Source organism: Pezoporus wallicus, unplaced genomic scaffold (genome assembly GCF_028554395.1).
Source record: "Pezoporus wallicus isolate ANWC-B61680 ecotype Strahan unplaced genomic scaffold, APGP_CSIRO_Pwel_v1 contig_3710, whole genome shotgun sequence".
NCBI lineage: Eukaryota > Metazoa > Chordata > Aves > Psittaciformes > Psittacidae > Pezoporus > Pezoporus wallicus.
This window is the reverse complement of record NW_026640315.1, coordinates 3,712,067-3,731,836: the sequence shown is the minus strand read 5'-3', so window position 1 is coordinate 3,731,836 and position 19,770 is coordinate 3,712,067. Positions and strand designations below refer to the sequence as shown.

Sequence of the window (19,770 nt, the reverse complement as noted above, 5' to 3'; positions counted from 1 at the left end):
AGCATTTCTCACTGTGCTCAGCAGATGGCAGAACGTACTCTACCATGTACCATACAGGTGTAAACGTGAACTGAAAAGTTTTCTATTGTACTTGAAGAAGAGGAGGGGAAAAAGGGGTTAAATTACATACACATGAATTTTTCCATAGATTTTGTGTGTGATGACTTTACTGCTGTTAAAATTGGAAGCAAAACTGAGTAATTGTGTGTGGATTTGAGAGGAATGAATATTTAAGTATGCATTTCACATAACTGCATAATAACTGCCAATATTGTGATTCTTTCTGCAAATGTATTTCTCTGCAATGCAAACATGAAAGTGTATATTACAAATAGCTGTGTCTTTTCCATTAACCGGAGAAGACATAATTATTATTGTATGGAATCACCCTGGCAAAGCACGAGCAAACCAACCCAGTTCTTTCTGTATTTGGTGATAATATGCAATTATATATATCATCTAATTTTCCATCAAATCCAACCCACTCCTTTAGCACATGTGCTATTTAGTATTATAGCTCCTATAAAACCAAATCATGAAGCAAATTTCATTTCATTAGTGAACACATAAATACTATCACAAGAAATGGTAGCTACAAGCAGAGCACATAGTGTGAGAACACCCTGAGATGATGTCAGCTAGGGCGATACACAGAGTATCAGTATCACAGCAGTCTAGTTGTTACCTGGGTTTGTGCTAGCATCACCTGAAAGGAGAATATGCAGGAGGGGTGTGAACAAACTGGCTTTGCAGAAGTAATCCTGCCCAGACAAAAATACAAAGGGCAGCATAGCAGAGATCAGGAGAGTGTGTTTGCAAAGACAGCAATTAAATGATGAAGACCAGCATCACTGGCCAATCAGCATGGTTTCACTAAGGAGTAAGAGAGAGGAAGAGGATAAGCCAGCAAAGGCCTTAGAAGTGAAGTGAAAGTGTCATAGGGAAGCGAAGGAGCAAAAGGGATGCTAAAAGAAAAGTTATGATGAAAACCAGTCTATTCGGCAGCAGCATTCATTGACACCGGGGTCAACTGGAGCTGCCATGGCAATAGGAAAAGACATTGAATAATCAGGACACAAAATAATAAGGTAGACAAAGACTTTCAGACAGGAATTGGTCTCTCCAGGAGATATGCAAAAAGTGTGCAAGAACAAGACAGCCTGAAGGTCAGTGCGAGGTAACAGTTCCTCAGCTAATGAGCCAGACCTTATGTCCTTCCTCTAATCTGTTTTTCTGCTCCTCCAGTTGATGCAGTAATTTTCCTGATAGCGTAGGGTAGGTCACACCTCCTATCCTGCCACAGGCTTCCTGCAGCCTCTCCTTCCAAAAACAAGTGTCAGGGCTGCATTACTCACCATTCTCAAGATTTTGTGGCTGTTTTCCAACCAGAAAATGTACGACACAGGCAGTTTAAGGTGCAGGTGTTTCTCAAATCCACAGGAATGTATTAATTAGGGACACTGAGGGAGAATATTGAAGAGAGGCCTGAATGCATTTCTCCCTTATGTGCCAGCACTTGCTTGCTGAGGCACTCTTTCTGACATGAACGCTGGCCTTGGGACTGTACTTGGACCAACAATCATGTCTTTTTACTGCAAAGATAAGATATTCAGATTCCTTTTGTTCCTTTTGTTTCACGTGTCAGCTGCTGGGTTTTCATGTGTACACCCATTTCTCCTCGGGAGTATGAAGAGGTGATGGCCAGATGGCGAACGGACGTATCCATGTTCCTCTGTGGGAGCAGGTGTTAAGTCATGGGTCCAATCATTAGCCTTCATGTTGCCAAGATAGTTCTATTAATATTTGTTCAAAGTTTATTTATGCACTGCACAAACATTTTTATCACCTCTACTCAACACATCCAATATTGAAGTGAGTGCTCCATTGCACCAAAGAGATAACAAAAAGTAAGAAGGTAAACTGAGTCATTTTTAGCCTCCAATAAAAAGAATTGCTTTTGGTTCTGGACAAGTTGAGACCATTTTGACTTGTTTTATATCACCTGCATTTCATGTTTAATGCATAGATGGTTTGCAGGTATATTATTATGAGCAAAATAATAATAGCCAGCCAGAAGCCGAGATCCATTTGCAGTGTATTATTTTCCAATGAAGGTTTCTATATCATGTGTTTGGAGATGTTGGAAGTAAGCACACAGTAACAAGACAGTGACCTGAAAGAACCTTATGTCTTGGTGACATAAGTAAAGATTATTTTCACTTAGGAACATATTTTAGGGGCAAACTGCAGTGCTTGTTGGCACTGATGTTTCAGGATGTCTTATCTGAAGTCAGTAAAATAATTCTCATTTTAGTCCTAGACTTTAAATCACTTTTAAGCACCCACCAGTTTACAGGAAGCGTAGTATGAAAATACCCAATCCTGCATTAATCTGAGGTATCAGAGGGCTGGCATTAACAAATTCTCTGGGTTATAGCAGGCCTAGATTCTCTCACAGAGAGAGGCATGAAGGTGTTCTGGTTTTCACACACATTAAACTCACAGTGTACAAAACCAGAGAGCACTTGAAATCTCCTTCCCCCTCTCCGCCTTCTCATTTCCTGCACAGAAAATCCAGAGAATCTCTCTTGCAGTCCTACTGCGACCTAAATATTGTGAAACAGTCTGTTCCTCTGGTAAATTTATCAAAACCCCGTCTAAAAAATCCTCTGTTACATTTCTTCATGGGGAATGTTACATTATGAAGCCTTGGGGGAAAATTATTCTCTCTGAGAGTTTGAATCTACAGTGAACAGATCTGCGAGGGACAACTTTTGAGATGCCGACATAAAAGCAGAGTAAGGACACAGACCTTCTCACCCTTCTCTGCCTTGTCCCACCTTTTTGCCTTTTCCCTCAGCAGAGATGTAGAGATAAACAACTGCACTCAAGGAAGCAGCCAGCCAGCATAATGGCAAGGTCAGTAAAGACAGGGTGCTCTCCAAGCTCAAGCCAAACTGTTCTTTTTCTCATCAAGCTTGAAACAAACTTTTCAGGATTATCTTCATTATTATCCTTCTGCTTCCTTTTAAACCAAATGCCACATGCTGTGAAAGCAGCATCTGGCCTTGGGGTTTTTAATTTCTATGTATGTATATGTATTGCCTCAGGTTGTCATCTTGTTTACAAGCTGGGGAGAGTTCAGAGCTGGTCAGGAGCTGATGCAGGCTCTCCAAGGGAAGCGTGTGCTGCAGGAATGCACTTTACACTTTCAGCACAACAGAACTGTCATTGGCATTTTACCACTTTGTGATCCAGCCGAGCAATCCTTGCTAGCTGTCATCCTAGAATGACTCCATCCCTCACAATAAAGGATTCCTCAGGGAAAATGAGAACACTCTTCACTTGCCTGTGCCTCCCTTGGCATGCGCCCATGATGCTGTCAGAAAGCCCAGCTACCACCAGATTTATTCACTGCCTTCTTTGGTTTTCCCAAATGATGGATAAGAGGATTAACAAGCAGGAAAGCTTTTGGTATATTCATCCACGTTAAAAACTTCATTGAAAAGTGTATGTGTCTAAAATCAGCTTAGAATTGATGTATTTGGCTGTGTCAGAGGCATCCATTGGGATCATCTAACAAATCGACAGCGTCGATTTAGATAGGTCCTATGATCTCTATTAACCCGTGGATATCATCTGTTAAATTCTTTCTGGGCAGAAGTCCAGAGTGTTCCAGATGAATAAATTTACCTTCTTTGTGATTCAGCTCCTGTACAGTGTAATCAAACAGTAGATACTGATCTCCCTTACGGTCTAACCCAAAACCTTCCCAAGCCAGCGCAAGTATTGTCACTGGCTTCATTTGGGGCTTTTTTAAATGGGACTTTATCAATGTTTTTATGCATGATTTGAATCCATTTATATGCAATTAACAAAAGGAGAGGATTAGGATTTTTTCCCCAATCTTTATTACTCAACACAAATGGTTGATTCTGACTTTTCCTCATGTCTTTTTAATCTGCTGTTCTTAGCAAGTGTACTCCAACAAGCGGAATTCCTCACTTCACTGTTGATTGACAAGCCTGAAAAAGCTAAAAATGTAGCCTTGGGACTAAAAATGTCACAAAATGTGGGATCCAGAAGGAAGGCCACTGACTTTTACAGGCTGATTTTTAGGAGTGTTCTTGAATATTTAAACAGGAGTGGATGAGTTTAGGGCTAACGCAATAGGGAAGATCGGTTTGTCTGGAGTGATTTTGCTAGAAAAATCACACTGCTGCTGAAGCTCCTCAGACACCTCTGCCGAGGTGGCCTGTGGCTGATGCTCGTGACATAGCATTATTCTGCATCTGGATCCTGTTAATAGACTCCCACTGTAACACAGAATATGGTCCTTTTATAGTGGGGACCATTAGAGAGGAGGGAGATCTCGCTAAACTGATTTCCCTTTGTGACAGCCTCTAATCTCCAGCAATAAATCCAGGGCGAAGCCTTTCTAAGAGGAAGCAGATTCTGAAGGGGCCAGTATCAGTAACTGGAATCATGTTTTCAGAAGGGCTCAAATTCTATTTAGACAACTAAATGAAGGCCATGGTTTTTAGAGAGCTCACTTTATTAAAATACATTTTTGGTATATTGGCTTCTTTGGAAAATGCAGCTCGCTCTTTCAGTTTCCAGAAAGCCTCTCAGCTGCTCTGACCATCCCCACATGTGTGTGTACCTCTGAAAGTTCTGATTCTAGCATTGTAATCTGCATCAGGATTCAGCCAGGGTTTTGTTGGAGCTTTGCATTTATTTTGTAATTTTATGTGAAAATAACAAAAATAGCTATCACCGGTCCCTGTACTCATGGCACATGGAGATTTTTCACTGCACAGGGAGACACAAAGATGCTGCCAGCATTTTGGCAACAGAATGAAATAGGGTTGCAATCATTCAAGCATTGCCAGAACTGATATCAGTGACATTCTTGTAAATCTAAGTTTTGAAAAGAGAAGCCCAGATGTTTTGGAAAGAACAGATCCCAAGTACTCTACAAAGTGCAAAATATTTACGATACAAGTTGAAAATGTGCAGAAAGCAAGCTGCCTCGCTCTTGTCTCACAGACGTGACACAGTCAAGGAATCCCAGACTGGTTTCAGATGGAAGGGACTTTAAAGCTCATCCAGTTCCAACCCCTGCCACGGGCAGGGACACCTTCCTCTAGAGCAGCTTGCTCCAAGCCCCCGTGTCCAACCTGGCCTTGAACACTGCCAGGGATGGGGCAGCCACAGCTTCTCTGGGCACCCTGTGCCAGCGCCTCAGCACCCTCACAGGGAAAGGCATATATCTTCCTTGTATCTAATCTAAATCTCTCCTCTTTCGGTGTCAGACACAATACCTCTGGAGCAAATTCCATTGGCACTTGCACATGCCGAATGTTGCCCCAGGTTTTTTTCCTCAGCAGCATTGCAGGGGAAATGTCTCAGTGTTAAAATTACGTTTTCTGGAACAAAAGCATTTTAAGCATCTTTAGCATTTTCTTCACATACAAACAGCAGTTTGGGCTATTAAGGTCATCATGCCTTGTGAAACGGAATGGGAACATGAGACTTCTTAGTGCAACCTAAGGAGATGTTCCCTTGTTATGATATGTATTAGTCTGCTAATCTTTCCAGTCTTTAATCCACAATACTGGATTAAAGGACCAAAAATAGTCAGTACTGTCATTAAAGGACAGATTCTTGGGATTTTTGGAAAATGAAAATTCCAGTGGGGAGTCGAATGACTTAAATGCTAAGAAACAGAATCCTTCCTCGTGTTACATCTCTGTGGCAGAGAGGTTTTCCAGGCTTCATCTTTCAGTTAACTGCCACTTTGGGGTTTTGAAATGGTGTTTGTGAAATTAGTGTCAGCTTGGTTTTGTGCGTCAGTGTTTTCTCTTCTCAGTTCTAAAGCAAACAAACATTTTAAAGCTGTGTTTGTCCAGCCAAACTCTTGTCATTTCAGTTATTAGTGTTTCCATAAGTGTAAACACTTGTGTAGAGCACAGACGGACGTGGTGTAATTGGAAATCAGACCATTGAAAATGGTGCTCTGCTTTCTCTGCGTCAACATGTCATAATATAATGGTGGCACAAAAGGAGGAGTGAATATCGTGTATATTCCAGCTGATACGATTTTGTTTGCCTCTCTCATCTATTCTCTAGAATAATTCAAATGCAACATGAAAGTTACTATTTCTTGTATCTGTGGTAAATGGTATTCAGCTGTCAAAAGTAATTTCAAGTACAATATATATAATGCCTGTTTACACTTCAGCTTCATATGGCAAAATTCAACTCAGCTTACTCTTGCAAAATTGTCATCCCTTTCAATAGAAGCTATGTTGGAATATGGTAAATAAAATATACCACTTTCTGTTCATATTGCAGTGGTGCACTTAGATTTTAGAGTGCACTTTGACTTCAGTGCCAGTGGGATGATATGGCCCATGACTAGCATAAGGAAACTGTACGTGCTGTCCTGCTATGCCATCCAGGCATAGCAGATAGCTCCATAGACAGATAGATAGCAGATAGATACGGAGCTACCTAGTGCTAGTCGTGCTGGTATTCCAAAATGGGTGTTTTCCAGCAAACAAGCAGTATAACATAATTTACTCTTTGTCAGTTTAGTGCCAGAAAAGCGCACTGGAAAGTCCATCAGGCTATCAGGAAAAGGCTTCAGAATGGCTTAGTGACTCTGCTATCCCAACCGGTTTTTGGTAGACATATTTTACTCTTCAGGGGATCGCCTATAGATGTGTATGCAGTTCCTTTTACCTGCAGAATTAAACCCTCCATGTTAGCTCATCCTTTTAATGTAAAAAGACTGGGAAAACAGTGTTTGGAGGGTAACTTTTCATCAACTGGTAGTGCTATATCACATATCCTTTTTAATTACATTAAAAAAGGAAGGCCACAGAAGTGCTGATGCTGGTTCAGGCAGGGCCCATCTAACCCATCTCGAGCAGTTTGTCTGTAACAGGGACCATAGGCACACACCTAAGAAGAAGTGAGAAAAGGGCAAGCAGGTATGGTACTTCCTCCTAAGAATCTCTCACTTTCTGAGCATTGCCTGAGGTCTGTGGTTAGTAACACCCACTGTTGGTCTTTCCCAGGCCTCCTCACTGCCCTGAGCCAGTGGAACCATCCTGCACCAGCACTGGCTTCCTGTGTTTGGTTCTCCTGGGATTCAGTTGTCTCTGGCAAAACCCACCTACTTTGTTTCTTACAAATCTGTGTGCCATGTTTCCCTGAATAAATAATAAAGGCTCCCTTGTTCAGTTGGTACAAGAGAGGTTTGTTCTTTCTTCTGCGTCCTCTCAGTGCTTCGTTCGTATTTCAAAGTTTGAGTCTGCTTTTTTTTCCATATACAGTTAAAGACTGAAAACTTGCCTACACAAGAGAATTGGTCTGATGCACTCAAAGGAATGTGAATTGCTTTTCGGTAGAGATGTTCAAAAGTTTCCAGAGTGATTGCTGGTGGGAAGGACAAAAGCTGCAAAACAACAATGATAGCAAATCCTCCAGCTGAGGCAGAGATGCTTATTTATACAATCTAGAAAGAGAAAAAACCTCATGAAACATCCCAAAGGACCCCCATCGCATTTCAGTGCAGAACAGCATTCAAGCTCTGATTCAGCTATAAAACTAGGAAATATTTTACTGTGCTCCTAATACCCCTGAAATATAAGAAAAGAAAGCAATAGGTTGTCACTCACTATTCTGATGAGAACACTGATACTGAAAAAAGATGTATTTACATGCAACGTTCTGTATATCATCAGCCATTTATTTCCAATTCGATGGGGAACTGCTGTGAGAATAATTCAGAGGCAGCTACAAGCTGTCTGCAGGAGGAATAGGGTTGGCACCAATTTCCAGAAAACTCGAGTTGGAATAATGGCATCATTTACATGTCACAAAGGGAGACAGGATTTTTCTGATTAGGACGTCTCAATGATCTGCAATTTCAACCCTGGCAAATGATTAGTTACTATTAGATGTTTAGTTATTATGGTATTAGTTATTAGTTATTATAAGATACCAGTTTTTTTCCAGCAGGTTTTCTCTGAAATATATTTTTCTGTGATATTTCATTTCTCATAGAGCTTTTCTTCTGCACTTAGTCTTCTTTTTTACCATAGTTTAATACATACATTCAGGCTTTCACATTAGCACTACTGTGTGCAAGCAAGCTGTCTGCGAGATAATTTACTAATCAAATCTAATAACCCAGTATTTCCCAACCTGCAATCTGGGTAACTTTGAGGGGAAAAGGGCAGAGAATCAGTGTGAATACAGAGACACAGGTAGAGTTGTGCAGACTGTAAGCGCACAGATGTAGAAAGACACAAAAAGATGCAGAAACTGGTGTTGATACACAGAGAAAAACATTTCTACCTCCTTCTCACCACTGGGATAACAGACATGCAAATACACAAGTGTGTTTATTTATAATATATATATATTATAATATATATATATATATTTGGGACATCCTACCTTTTTCTGAGGGAAACCTTTAGGAAATATTGTTGCCAAAGTGTCTGGGTGAAAACAACAAACAGTGTGTTAATAAAGTGTGGTAGGACCAGGAAAACCCATAGGAGTAGTGGGCATTATCCCATAATTACTGGTCAAAACATGACAAACTTATGAACGGGAGCTTCAATACTGAACTCTCTAGGTGATTTCAAACAAAGTATGTGCTGCATGGACAAAGACATCAGGAAAACCTGGCGTCTGAATTCCTACTCTGAAGTCCTTCTATTAGTGGAAGCTGATAATTGCTTTTGACTTCATTATGGCAAATCAGTATTCCTGGTAGAAATGCCTCATAACCTGACTGTATGGAAATTCCTTTGGAAAATGAGACTGAGTGAAGCAAATCATTTTCAGGCAGCAGGTTTGCAACGATCACGTTATCCTTCCTAAAGGGGATTTGGGAAATAGCTATTCGCTCTGATAACTCTCTAGAAAAGGAAGTGGTTGTAATTTGCTTTGAAATGTGAGGAGAAATTAGGTTGTGGACTTCCTTATAGGTCTCAAGCAGGAAGTGACTCCTGTTTGTTGAGTATTTCTCACAAGCAGGAAATAATAAAAGAGGGCCACAACTGCCAAAGAACTTGATAAAGGTGTTCTCCTTGGCTTTGTCTTTGAGTTGACGCAGTGCAGCACACGTGAATAGGGCCAGAACAATCCAGACACTTTTCCTTTAGGAAGGAGACACTTTTTTATTGCTTTTTGATCCAAAAATGATACAAGCAGTAACATGCTGACCCAGCAGATGAGTAAAAAGAGAAGGCATTTCACAGGCAGCAGAATGACTGAGAAGCCTCTTTCAGAATGAACACAGATGCTTGCACTTACAGACCTGGCATGGTATTGATGCAAATATAGAACAGGCTTGAGAAGTTATGCTTGTCACAGCAGTAATCAGATTCTTCAGAGAAAAAACCTCATTAGCCATCCAATGGGAATTTCTATGGGGGAAGAACTCTCTAGGAGATTATCCACATATTCATATAGGAGTAAATTTATCATCACAAGACCCTGTAAATGGCACTTTGGAGTCAGGAATACTGAAGCTGCTTGCCAGGAGACTGGAAAAGCTGGTGCTCTGATTTAATAACCTGAACACAAACAACAATCATGCTGACTCCTTGTCCACATGGCCTGAATCAGAAACAAATTGCAAACACTACCCTAAGCTAAAGAACAAGTCATGGGCTGCTGGTGGGGAATGTGTGTCCTCAGAAGAGGTGGCAGACATCTTTCCTCCAGTAATGTGTAGAGGAAGGAGCAGCATCACCCACAGGACCTGAGTGCAGAGTAGGAAAAATGGGTGGCTAAGCAATTAAAAGCCCCCCAGCAAGAGGATGCTAATATTACAATAGCAAGTACCAGAAGGGCCTGGTGAATGAAACACAGTATCTCCTTGTAGTATCTTGGTCATCGTGACAATTCTTGACATTTGAATATAAGGATATAAGACAAGATTAATATATATATAGCTACAAAAAAGCACTGTGTAAGTGGTATGTATTCGAAATACAGCAGTAAGAGGAGTTATATGCTGTCAGGGATGATTGTGTGGTAGTGGTTTACATGCTCGTCAGAGCACTGATGCAGACATAACAGATTTTTTCTCTTGGCTGATGTGTATAATCACAATGCACAAATCATCATTAGGTTTGAGATAAAACGGTTGCTTTACAGAGGCAGAGTGATCCTAATGTGATCGTGGTATGTCACGACTGGTGTTGTCTGGCTCTTCCCCGGGGCCTAACAATTTCCTGGTGCTGGAACTAAGAGCCTGGAACTGACAACTCGACTATGTTTCAGTGGATGAATCTTGAGCAGGGTTACTCTCAGGAAAGAAACAGGAATCCAAGATGATTCAGCAGGTTTGTGAGATTTTAAGGAATAACCAAATACAGAGATTACCCCAAATCTGATGTAATGCGAGTTGCGTGTGGTTCAGAATCTCCAGTTTCAATAGCTGTTTGTAATCCAGCACTAAAGGGATGGAACTAAATACATTCCATATTTCTTGATAGAACACTTAATGAGAGAACAAAATGTTTCTTAGTGCTCTTCATGCTTTGGCATAAGTTAATTAAGGCAAGAAAAATCCATTTCCTCAGGAGAGGAATAAGAGATTTGAAGTGTGTAGAATAGGTAGAAACCAAATGAAAAACGTTTCTATTTTTTTTTTATTTTCAGATCAAATTTAAAAGCACTTGCTTGTAAAATAATAGTCCATGAAGCACAGGCATATGGAAACAGTTTATAGGGCACCTGCTTTGATTCTATAGGTTAAGAATAAAGCTTAAAGGGGTTAACCCTGTCATCAGTTATTTGATGAAATACCATGGACTTGCCTGTTTGGCTGGGCTGGCACTAGGTTTTAAAAGCAAGAGTAAAATAGTGTGTAAGGAGTTGTTTCTGTTCTGTGGTAAATATCCATGTGCACTTCTCCCATCAGGAAAATATAGACTTAATTTGACTTAATTAGCTTGCTCTCATTCTTGTGAAATAAAACACACTACATGTGCTTACACAGACAGACTTGTGAGTCTATTGCCGTGATATATAGGGGTAGAAAGCTTTTAATGTGCATGTTTCCCAGAGGTAAAGACTTGTAGGCATGGGAATAACACTTGTTAAAAACATGATAAAAATATACGATTAGCCCTTGTTTTCTTTATTTGAGGCAGATATTGTGGTTTTATGTTAATGCAGTCATGTTTTATGTGGTGTTTTTCTGAACCTGTAGAGATCCTGTAGAGATTGCTGTATGAGGATGTAGGTGTGCCACAGGCAGATAATGTTTGTGTCTCCAGAGACTTGTGACCATTTCATGTGTTATGTGAATAGACAAAGATGAATAATAGATCTCATGATACATTATCTTATAGAATACTTTATTACATTGTTGGTGTGATGCATAAAAACACAGTAAAGGCCTTTTGTGCTTGTGTTGGATGGCTGAACTGGTGGGAAAGTCTTGCTGTGTGTTTCCTACACATTTAATTGAGGGTAAATTAAAGGTAAGTGGGGTGCGAGGGTGAGGCCACTCTTCCCTGGACCGCCTGGTGGTGGTGTGTGATGTGCGGCTGTTCGGAGCGGCCCCGGACACCGCCTGCACGCGTGCTTTTGGGTTTGCGAGGTGCAGGAAGCGGAAAGGTTTGAGGAGGAGCGCGCCTGGGCTGCGCCGCTGCCTGTTGTGGTGCAACAGCCCGCCCGACGGTGGGTTCAGGAAGCCGGTGGCAGGCGGGGTGCCTGGGGCCCGGTGCAGCAGCTGCACGGAGGGAAGGCGGCAGGAGGCGGTGCTGCAGCGGCGAGGGGCAGCGGGCCGGCGGCCGCCGAGGGCCGCGGTGTCAGTTTCCATGGCCGGAGCTGGGGGGGTGTGTGAAGGGAGGCAGCTGCTGCCTGCGGGCGAGGCACGGAACGGAGCCGCTCCGCGCGAATGCGTGCGAGGAACCCGTGTGCGCGGAGACCCGGGGCGGTGCGCGCAGCCCTGCGATCCCGCGGAGCCCATGCGGCGGGGCGAGGGCCGCTGACGGGAGGCGGCAGGTGCTGACACCACCCCCCCCGCCTCCTCTGCCCAGGCTCCAGGGGCGGGCCCGGAGCGGGGCCGTTCCGTTCCGTTCCGCTCCGCCCCGCCGGCGGCCGGGGGTTCGCTCACCCCGCGGGCGGAGCAGCCGGCGCGGGCCCGGGGCCGGGATCCTCCTCCCGCTCCCTACGCGCCGCTCCGACGTCAGGCGCGGGAGCCGGAGGCAGCGCCCAGCGCCGCCGTTCGCCAGAGCCTCGGCGGCCGCCGGACGGGGCGGACTGTGCGGGGCGGTGACTGCCGGCTGCCGGCAGGAGAGGAGGGGGGGCGGCGGCGGCGGTGGAGGAGAGGAGGGCGCTATGGCCGACGTGTTCCCGGGCTCCGAGCCCGGCGCGGCCCCGGACGCGGCGCGGCGGTTCGCTCGCAAGGGAGCCCTGAGGCAGAAGAACGTGCACGAGGTGAAGGAGCACAAATTCATCGCGCGCTTCTTCAAGCAGCCCACGTTCTGCAGCCACTGCACGGACTTCATCTGGTGAGCGACCCCGCCGGCGCCTTCCTCTCCCCGATCCTCCGCCCGGGCCCGAGCTGCTCTAAGGGATGCCCCCGCTGGGGGCAGGCGCTGTGCCCCGGTCCCGGTGACCGCCCGTCCCTCAGCTCCCCTCCCGCTGCCGCCGCTCTCCGCCCGGGGCGGGCAGGTGAGCCCTGGCTTGGCACAGCCCATATCGCCTCGCTGCCCCCGGCTCGATCGCATCCTTCGAGGGGCCACCCCGGGTTCGGGGAGCCCCTGATCTCGCCGGGGGCAGCGCCGGTGCCGCAGGGATCAGCGGGGTGTGAGGACCCGCGCTGGGGACATCGCTCCCCAAACAGCCCATGCGGGTATTGCTGTGCCTCTTGTGTCCCACCCGCCGGACCCGGGTTCTGTTCGGCTTCCCCCGCGAAGCCCCGTCCCGGTGCCCGCCTCCCGGTAGCGAAGGGGAGCCCCGCCAGCGTTACAGCTGCCGCGGTGGGGACGGAGGGTTTTCTGTTTCAGGCTGTGGGTGTTGCTGTGTGGCACAACTTCTGCAGCCCTGCCGTCAACTTTGAGATCAGTGCCGGCTTTATTTCCTCCTGCAGCAGAGGGGAGGGCAGGGAGATCGGGAATGCCCAGGGACGCTGTTGCTACAGTACGTGTTTAGTAAAGGGAGGGTTTTTGTTTTAGAAGAGAGGGGAGGAAGGGAGGAAAACTTCCTACCAACACCCTTATTACTAAGCTGTTAGGGAACACACGCACCTCTCGGTTGGTGCCGTGCCCTCTCTGGGCAGGACTGCGGCGCCGGAGCAGGCCGAGCCGCTCTCCTCGGCCGTGGGGCAGGAGGAGCGGGCGTGTGCCCTTGTGTTTAGGTGAGTGTTGGTACGTTCAGCGGGTGTGCGACATAAACAGCCCGGGCTTCCTCACCTTTACCCGAGCTGCGGCTCAGCCCCAGCCCTGCTCTGCTGCTGAAGCTCTCGCTGCAGGTTTCCGAGCTGAAAACGAGCTGTGATTTGTTTCGGCCAAAGTTGTGAAGGCTCTCGGGGGTCTGCACCCGGCTGGCTCTGTGCCTGCCGCAGGTGTCTTGCCCTTCTCACACGTGTTAATGTGTCTGGGCACAGACCTTTGCCTTCCTTATTGAGTGTCTCTCGGTTTGCGTGCTGAAGGAAAGACCGTGATTACTCCAGAAGTGATTGAAATCTGTCTGTCTGCAGAGTCAGGGAGGAAAATGAGATGGTGGGGAACAGGAAGAAACAAGACAACTTCTTGGTTTCTCTCTGTTATTTTTTTCCTATTTTAAAATGAAAAACAAACCACCAAAGTTTGGGATTGTAAAAGTGAGAGACCTTTAGAAACTGCATCAAAGTTAATCTAAACCAGGATGAACTGAGAGGTGTGAACCCGCTGCAGGCTTATTGTCAGGCTGTGTTTGTGCACAGAAGTAGCACAATCAAAAAATGAAGTGGAATCATGAGGTGACAGGATTCATTTGGAGGTGAGAGGGTGTCCTGTCACTGGTGGTGGGCAGAGTGGCTCTGCTCTTCTGTCCTCTCTTGCTGGTGAGCCTAAGGAAGCTCTTGGCATTCATCAGATCATCATCTGACAACTCAAACTTCAGTTTCATTTCTGCATTTGGAGATGCGCAACTCCTGAATAAGCATCATACACCATAAAAAGTGCTTCATCTATTTTCAGCATGACATGTGGCAATTAACATATGCTTTAAGGTATAAGGAATAGTAAATACAGCCCTTCAGTGAACTGTGCAAATAGAGTCTCTTTCTTAGATTACATTAGACTGGGTGAGATTTGCCAGAATAGTTCAGTTCCTCCTTATCTCCTTAAACACCTTTTCTCTTTGTTCCTGAAATGTTGGTATTTTAAAGACTTTTTCCTTAAAATACACTGTAAGTGATCAGGGGGTGGACTGCAGCTGGTTCGCATATGAATTCAGCTCAAACCCTGAAGGTTGGCTCAGCTTGCAGAGCAGATAATACAGGAATGTTCTTTACAAATAAGTCTGTTTAGAAGGATGAACATTTATCTCAAGTCTGTTTCGTGTTCTTGGTCCTGCTGTCAGCTTCCCTGCAGGTACGTTTGCACACTTCCAGTGTGTGCTGCTTGCTTTTGTGAAGACAAGAGATAACAGCAGCAGAGCACCAGTATGGTACAGTCGTGGGTGCTGCCAAGTAACAAAACTAAGCTACATTTCTTCCATTTAGATTAGGACTTTTCTGGGTAGGGTTTTTTACAAGGACATGTAGGGATAGAGCAAGGGGGAATGGATTTAAGCTGAGAGTAGATTTACATTAGATAAAAGGCAGAAGTTCTTCCCTGTGAGGGTGCTGAGGCGCTGGCACAGGGTGCCCAGAGAAGCTGTGGCTGCCCCATCCCTGGCAGTGTTCAAGGCCAGGTTGGACACAGGGGCTTGGAGCAACCTCCTCTAGTGGAAGGTGTCCCTGCCCATGGCAGGGGTTGGAACTGGGTGATCTTTAAGGTCCTTTCCAACCCAGATCATTCAGTGAGTAGGCCTACTTCTAGCACGTAGAGACTTTTGTGTAGAAATTGATGGAGGTGCTCAAACCTGTGTAATTTCAGCTTTGGCCTGAAGTAAATAAACAAAAAGTGGGAAAATCATTGAGATAATTTTTTTAAAACCAATTTCCACAGTCGATAATTAATCTTCACACTGTTAATTGCATAGAGCCTACTGGCTGGCTCTTCCAGTCCATGCCTCTTGTTCATTTGCCTTTGAGTTTAAGCGGTTCCAGCTCTCCAGATGAAAAACGTCCAGCAAAGAAGGGAGAATGCAGAGAAATGTTGACTAGGGAGGCTACTCAAAATATTTATTCTTGTGGAAAGAGAATGCTGAATGGTTAAAGATAAATAAATACACCCAACAACAGTGCAACTTGCCAGAGGTATAATACGTGTTGGAACTCTGGATACCACATACAAGGCTTGTGTGTCACTGGCTTCGTTGGTATAATATCACATGCACGTTTGTGTTTTGTTATGGAAATGAAGCAAGGAAGCTGGAAGAATAATCAGTGTGAAACTGCTGGGCCTGTCCCCTCCTCATTCATAGTGAAACAAGCAAAACCTTGCCATACAACAAGCAACTGGTATCTTGCTGAGCCACGTAACACCGTTGGCATGCGGTCGCCAAATCTGGCTGCAAAACTAAGTCTGCTTTGTTGTAGATGCCTTTCCTAGAACTTGGAGTGTTTTACATTGCTGTTAAGTATACGTGTGGCATGAAATGAGTTGAAATATTATGCAGCAGTCGCAGATGATTATAATTGTCGATCCAAAATAGCTTGTAAAATAATAATAATAAAAACAGAGTTGCCAGCAGCTGAAATTGCAGAGCTGGTGACAGCTATTGTTCTGTGCTCTGAAATGGGTGGGCTGCTCCGTGTTTGAGGTTTTCAGATCTGTTGCTGTCTTAGCAAAATGTGAAGTAATTGACTATGAAGCAATTTTCATGTTGTTACAGATCATTGAGAAGAAATTGTGACTAAACATACTAAGACTTTTCTGTTTTCCTTGTTTTATACAGGGGATTTGGGAAGCAAGGATTTCAGTGCCAAGGTAAGCCACAAACTCTTTGCTGTCTAACACACATTGTTGTACCTTGTTTTAAAGGTAGGGAAAACTAGCCTGGAAAAATCAAGCATCTCTGCTGTGTAAATGTGAAAGGAATATGGTTACTGAGTTAAGCAATGCTTGGTGTTTATCTCGTATACATTGATCAAGTCATTGTTCATACTGTAATAACGCAGAATAATGTGGGGTTTTTCAACCTCATCACAGTAAATGTCGTATAATCTGCATGTGGTGCAGATTCTATCTCCTCCTGAAAATAATCTGTGCAATTGAGCTTTTGCAGAGACCATTTTTCACATCAGAAGCTCTTGTCTGTGTGGGCGTCTTGGAAAATGGATTCACTTTTTAGTCATATGGCTTCTTTTCATAACCCAGACTCCCTGTTTTTAATGCTCATCCGCGGTGTGTTTAGGAGGACCTTTGGTTTGAACTCCCACTTTAGGACAAGCAGCATTTTTCTGCCTTACGTAATACTCAATTACAAAAAAACCCACTTGCACAGAATCACCAGTTTAATACATTCTGCTAACCTTGGAAATTGAAAGCTGCTGTAGTGGAGGATAACTGTGTGTGTGAAAGCCAGAGCGTGACGGGCTGCATTCTCACGTACCCTGTGTTTTCAGTAAATTCTTACTGTTATTTAGCATTTAATCCCCACACCCAAGTCTTATTTTCCAATGTCGTATGCTTACTGAAGGATGAGGCTTGTTGTTCTCTTCTCCTACTTTCTTCCCTCTCATTTCACCTGCAGATGTACCTCGTGCACTCATTAGCAAGCCTTTTGGTTGTTTAGTTCATTGCATTCCTAATGGTTATTTGCTAATGCTTCAGAGCATATTTGACTATCCTGAATGTTGCTTTTACTTAGAGAAATGATGGATTCTGTGGTATTCTTGTGAAAATTGATGTTAGTTGGTTCTTCTTGCAATTAACGCGCTGAGAAACTGAATGTAAAAGAATGTTGCCTTTTAAAGGTGTTGCAAGAAATGTTTTTCTGTCTGCAAGTAGCAACCTGCAGGCACACACATCTAGTGAAAACATTGCACACCTTATGAAGGTAAGCATGCAACCAGGGTTTTAGTCCTTGGTTGCTAATGAAATGGCATTTCCTAAGTCCCGTTCAGGCTAGCTCAGTGGTTCTGACTTCAGGAATTATTTAGATGTTTATTACAGATTTCCATTGGTATACAGAAACTAATTGGAGCTGCTTTTAAATGATACATTATCTATCTCAAGTCTTGTAGTTTGCACAGTGTTGGCTTTCTACTGTCTTCCAGCCAGGCAGCTAGAGCCTCAGATTGGATGGGATCCAAATTTGGTATTCCAGTTGATTTCCAGTATTTTGGATTCTGTGGACAGAGTCCCTTCTACCATTGTCATTCGACTTAGCCACAGATAGTTTTGTCTGATGAGGACTGATCTTTATAAAGGTAGCTAAAAATTGGAGTTCAGTCTCATTTTCTCTCCAAAGCCATGCATGAACATAACCCACAGTAAAAGCAGTAGAGCAGCTTGATTTATTTTTAAGTGCTTCAGAAGTGATAACTTTCTAGGAATCTAAATGTGTTCAAACCTGACTTTTGTCTGCATCAGACCAAGATTCTGCTCTTCCTCTTTGATGGAGACTTGTTCTTGCCTGTTTTCTTACACAGGCAAAAAAATCTCTTAAGCAGTACTTGAATTTCAGGTAGTTTGTAGTGAGTTAGTGTTGGTGCACTGATAAATTGAAGTAGTGGGATTGTTGCCATCGTTCATTAGATTTGATTGTGATCAAAATCAGAGTTCATTCTCTAGGGACAGTACATTTGAAAAATGAAGCTTCTGTGATGAAGTTAAAGCAGCTGAATCACATTTCTTGCTGTTCAACTTTCTGAAGCTTCCAAGAAGCCACCAGCTGAAGCTGGAAAGACAAATTAGTGATGGGAGTTAGTGAGAACAGGAAGGATTAAAGTGTGAAACTAGGAGGTAGGTTGCAAAACCTCCAGTTTCTGTAATTAAGCAACTATCTTTACAGAGAAGAATGACAACTGAAGATTTCAGTATGACCTGAAGGGAAGGAAAGACTATTACAGTGTCAGCTCTTACTGTAGCTCTTGGCCTGTCACAATTTCCATTATAAGAAGCTGTTTTAGCTCTGTTTTCAAGGTGGTGTAAAATCTCCTGCGAGGCAGAAACTTTATGTCAGGCAGGTTTCAGAGCGGGGTGGGTTTATTATTTCCAAAGTTGTTTTAAATTCCTCTGGCCTTTGTTACCAAAGGGAAGAGGGAAGGTCTGTGATAGTAATGCATCAAACTCAAATGATGCTTCTGCTCTAAGAAACTGCAATTATTCCATGAATGTTTGTGTTAGTGATTCTTCAGTTAAACAGGAGTCCAGAGTGTTTCTGTGCTATTCAGCACTGCAGCCTGCACAGTATTCTCTGTATTTTGAAAGTTTCCTTTAAAAGTGTCACACAAAATGCAGTTCTAGTTCTATTTTTAAGAGATGCCCTCAAAAGAAAGGCATTATTTTGTGTTTAAATTCTTTTAAAATTAAAGCTTAATGCTGTATTGTAATGATCTTCTTTTGACCATTAATACCTTTTCTTTGAGCTTTGGAACATGTTTTCAGTTGCCTGTAATCATTTTTGTTCTCTGATTCTGATGCCTGTATTTCTGCTGTAATGTTCAGCTTCAGCATTGCATAAACCCATTTAAATGAGTTATTTCTCGTTGAAATAACTCATTTCAGTGAGGTCAGAAATAATCTCATTCAGAATTGAAGAGAAGTATTGTCATTTATTTTGTTAAAAAAGCTTTGCAAAATTCCCTCCCCTTATTTTTATGGGATCCCTATGAATTTGCAAAAGACAAATTCAGTTTTGATCTGACTTTAAATGCCCTTGATGCAGCAGAAGTTCAGGGTGCAATTGCATTATTCCTGTGCAGATGCTTAGCGAGAGACAGTCCACATCCTAAGTAGTCCGTCACTCTTAATGCATGTGTCGTGAAGTGGCTATCTACTGTATATACTACCAAATAATTACTCAGAATGGCAACTTAGGTTTCCAAGTGGGAGCAGTGATACGTTATTTGATGGAGAGGCTGTAGAATTCTGCTGCATTATCAGAAATGAGTTTTTCAGAGAGAGGGCTTGGGGTTAAAATCTAGCAGAGTGAGAAGTCAGGGCCCGTCTGTAGTGTATATGAATTTGAAAATGAACTTGGAAGAGTCCAGCTGGATTAACTCTCTCCTAAGGGATATATTTCTTACTGCCTCCTGCGTGTAGCTGTTGGATATTTGTGTTTTACTGTTCAGTTACACAGACATGAACCGTTCTAAAACACGGTGCTTTTGAAGCAGGAGTTTTGGTTTTGCTGTTTTCTGTTGACTCACTTTGTGGTAGTGAAAACACGATGGTAAAATCAGTTAAGGGAGCTGCAGCTTTGTCTTGTTCCCTTACGTTGCCGAGCAGGACAGCAGGCTGGCTGCAGTGCTGAAAGCTTTTCTCTGTTGCGCACCTGAATTACTGCAAGAGGAATGTGAAAAATGGAATAACTGAAAGCATTTTCAATCTGCCACGGTATGAAAGCTCCTCTTTTAAGAAAGCAGACTTTAAATTAAGGAAGCTTTTCAGTGCAATTTTGGCT

At 43.6% G+C, this 19,770-nt stretch overlaps 1 protein-coding gene across 5 annotated transcripts in view; it reads left to right on the top strand.

The window, feature by feature from the left end:
• The window catches only part of PRKCA (protein kinase C alpha), a 160,788-nt gene that overhangs the window by 4,444 nt on the left and 136,574 nt on the right, over positions 1-19,770 (top strand). For 2 of the 5 annotated variants that reach the window (XM_057418671.1, XM_057418670.1), the window contains exons 1-2: positions 12,145-12,557; positions 16,096-16,127. In XM_057418671.1, coding sequence (XP_057274654.1) covers positions 12,385-12,557; positions 16,096-16,127 — 205 coding nt within the window. In that variant the 5' untranslated portion in view covers positions 12,145-12,384. Of the gene's footprint in view, positions 1-12,144; positions 12,558-12,695; positions 12,721-16,095; positions 16,128-19,770 lie in introns of those variants that run through there. The other 3 variants (XM_057418672.1, XM_057418675.1, XM_057418673.1) reach the window with 3 other exon arrangements.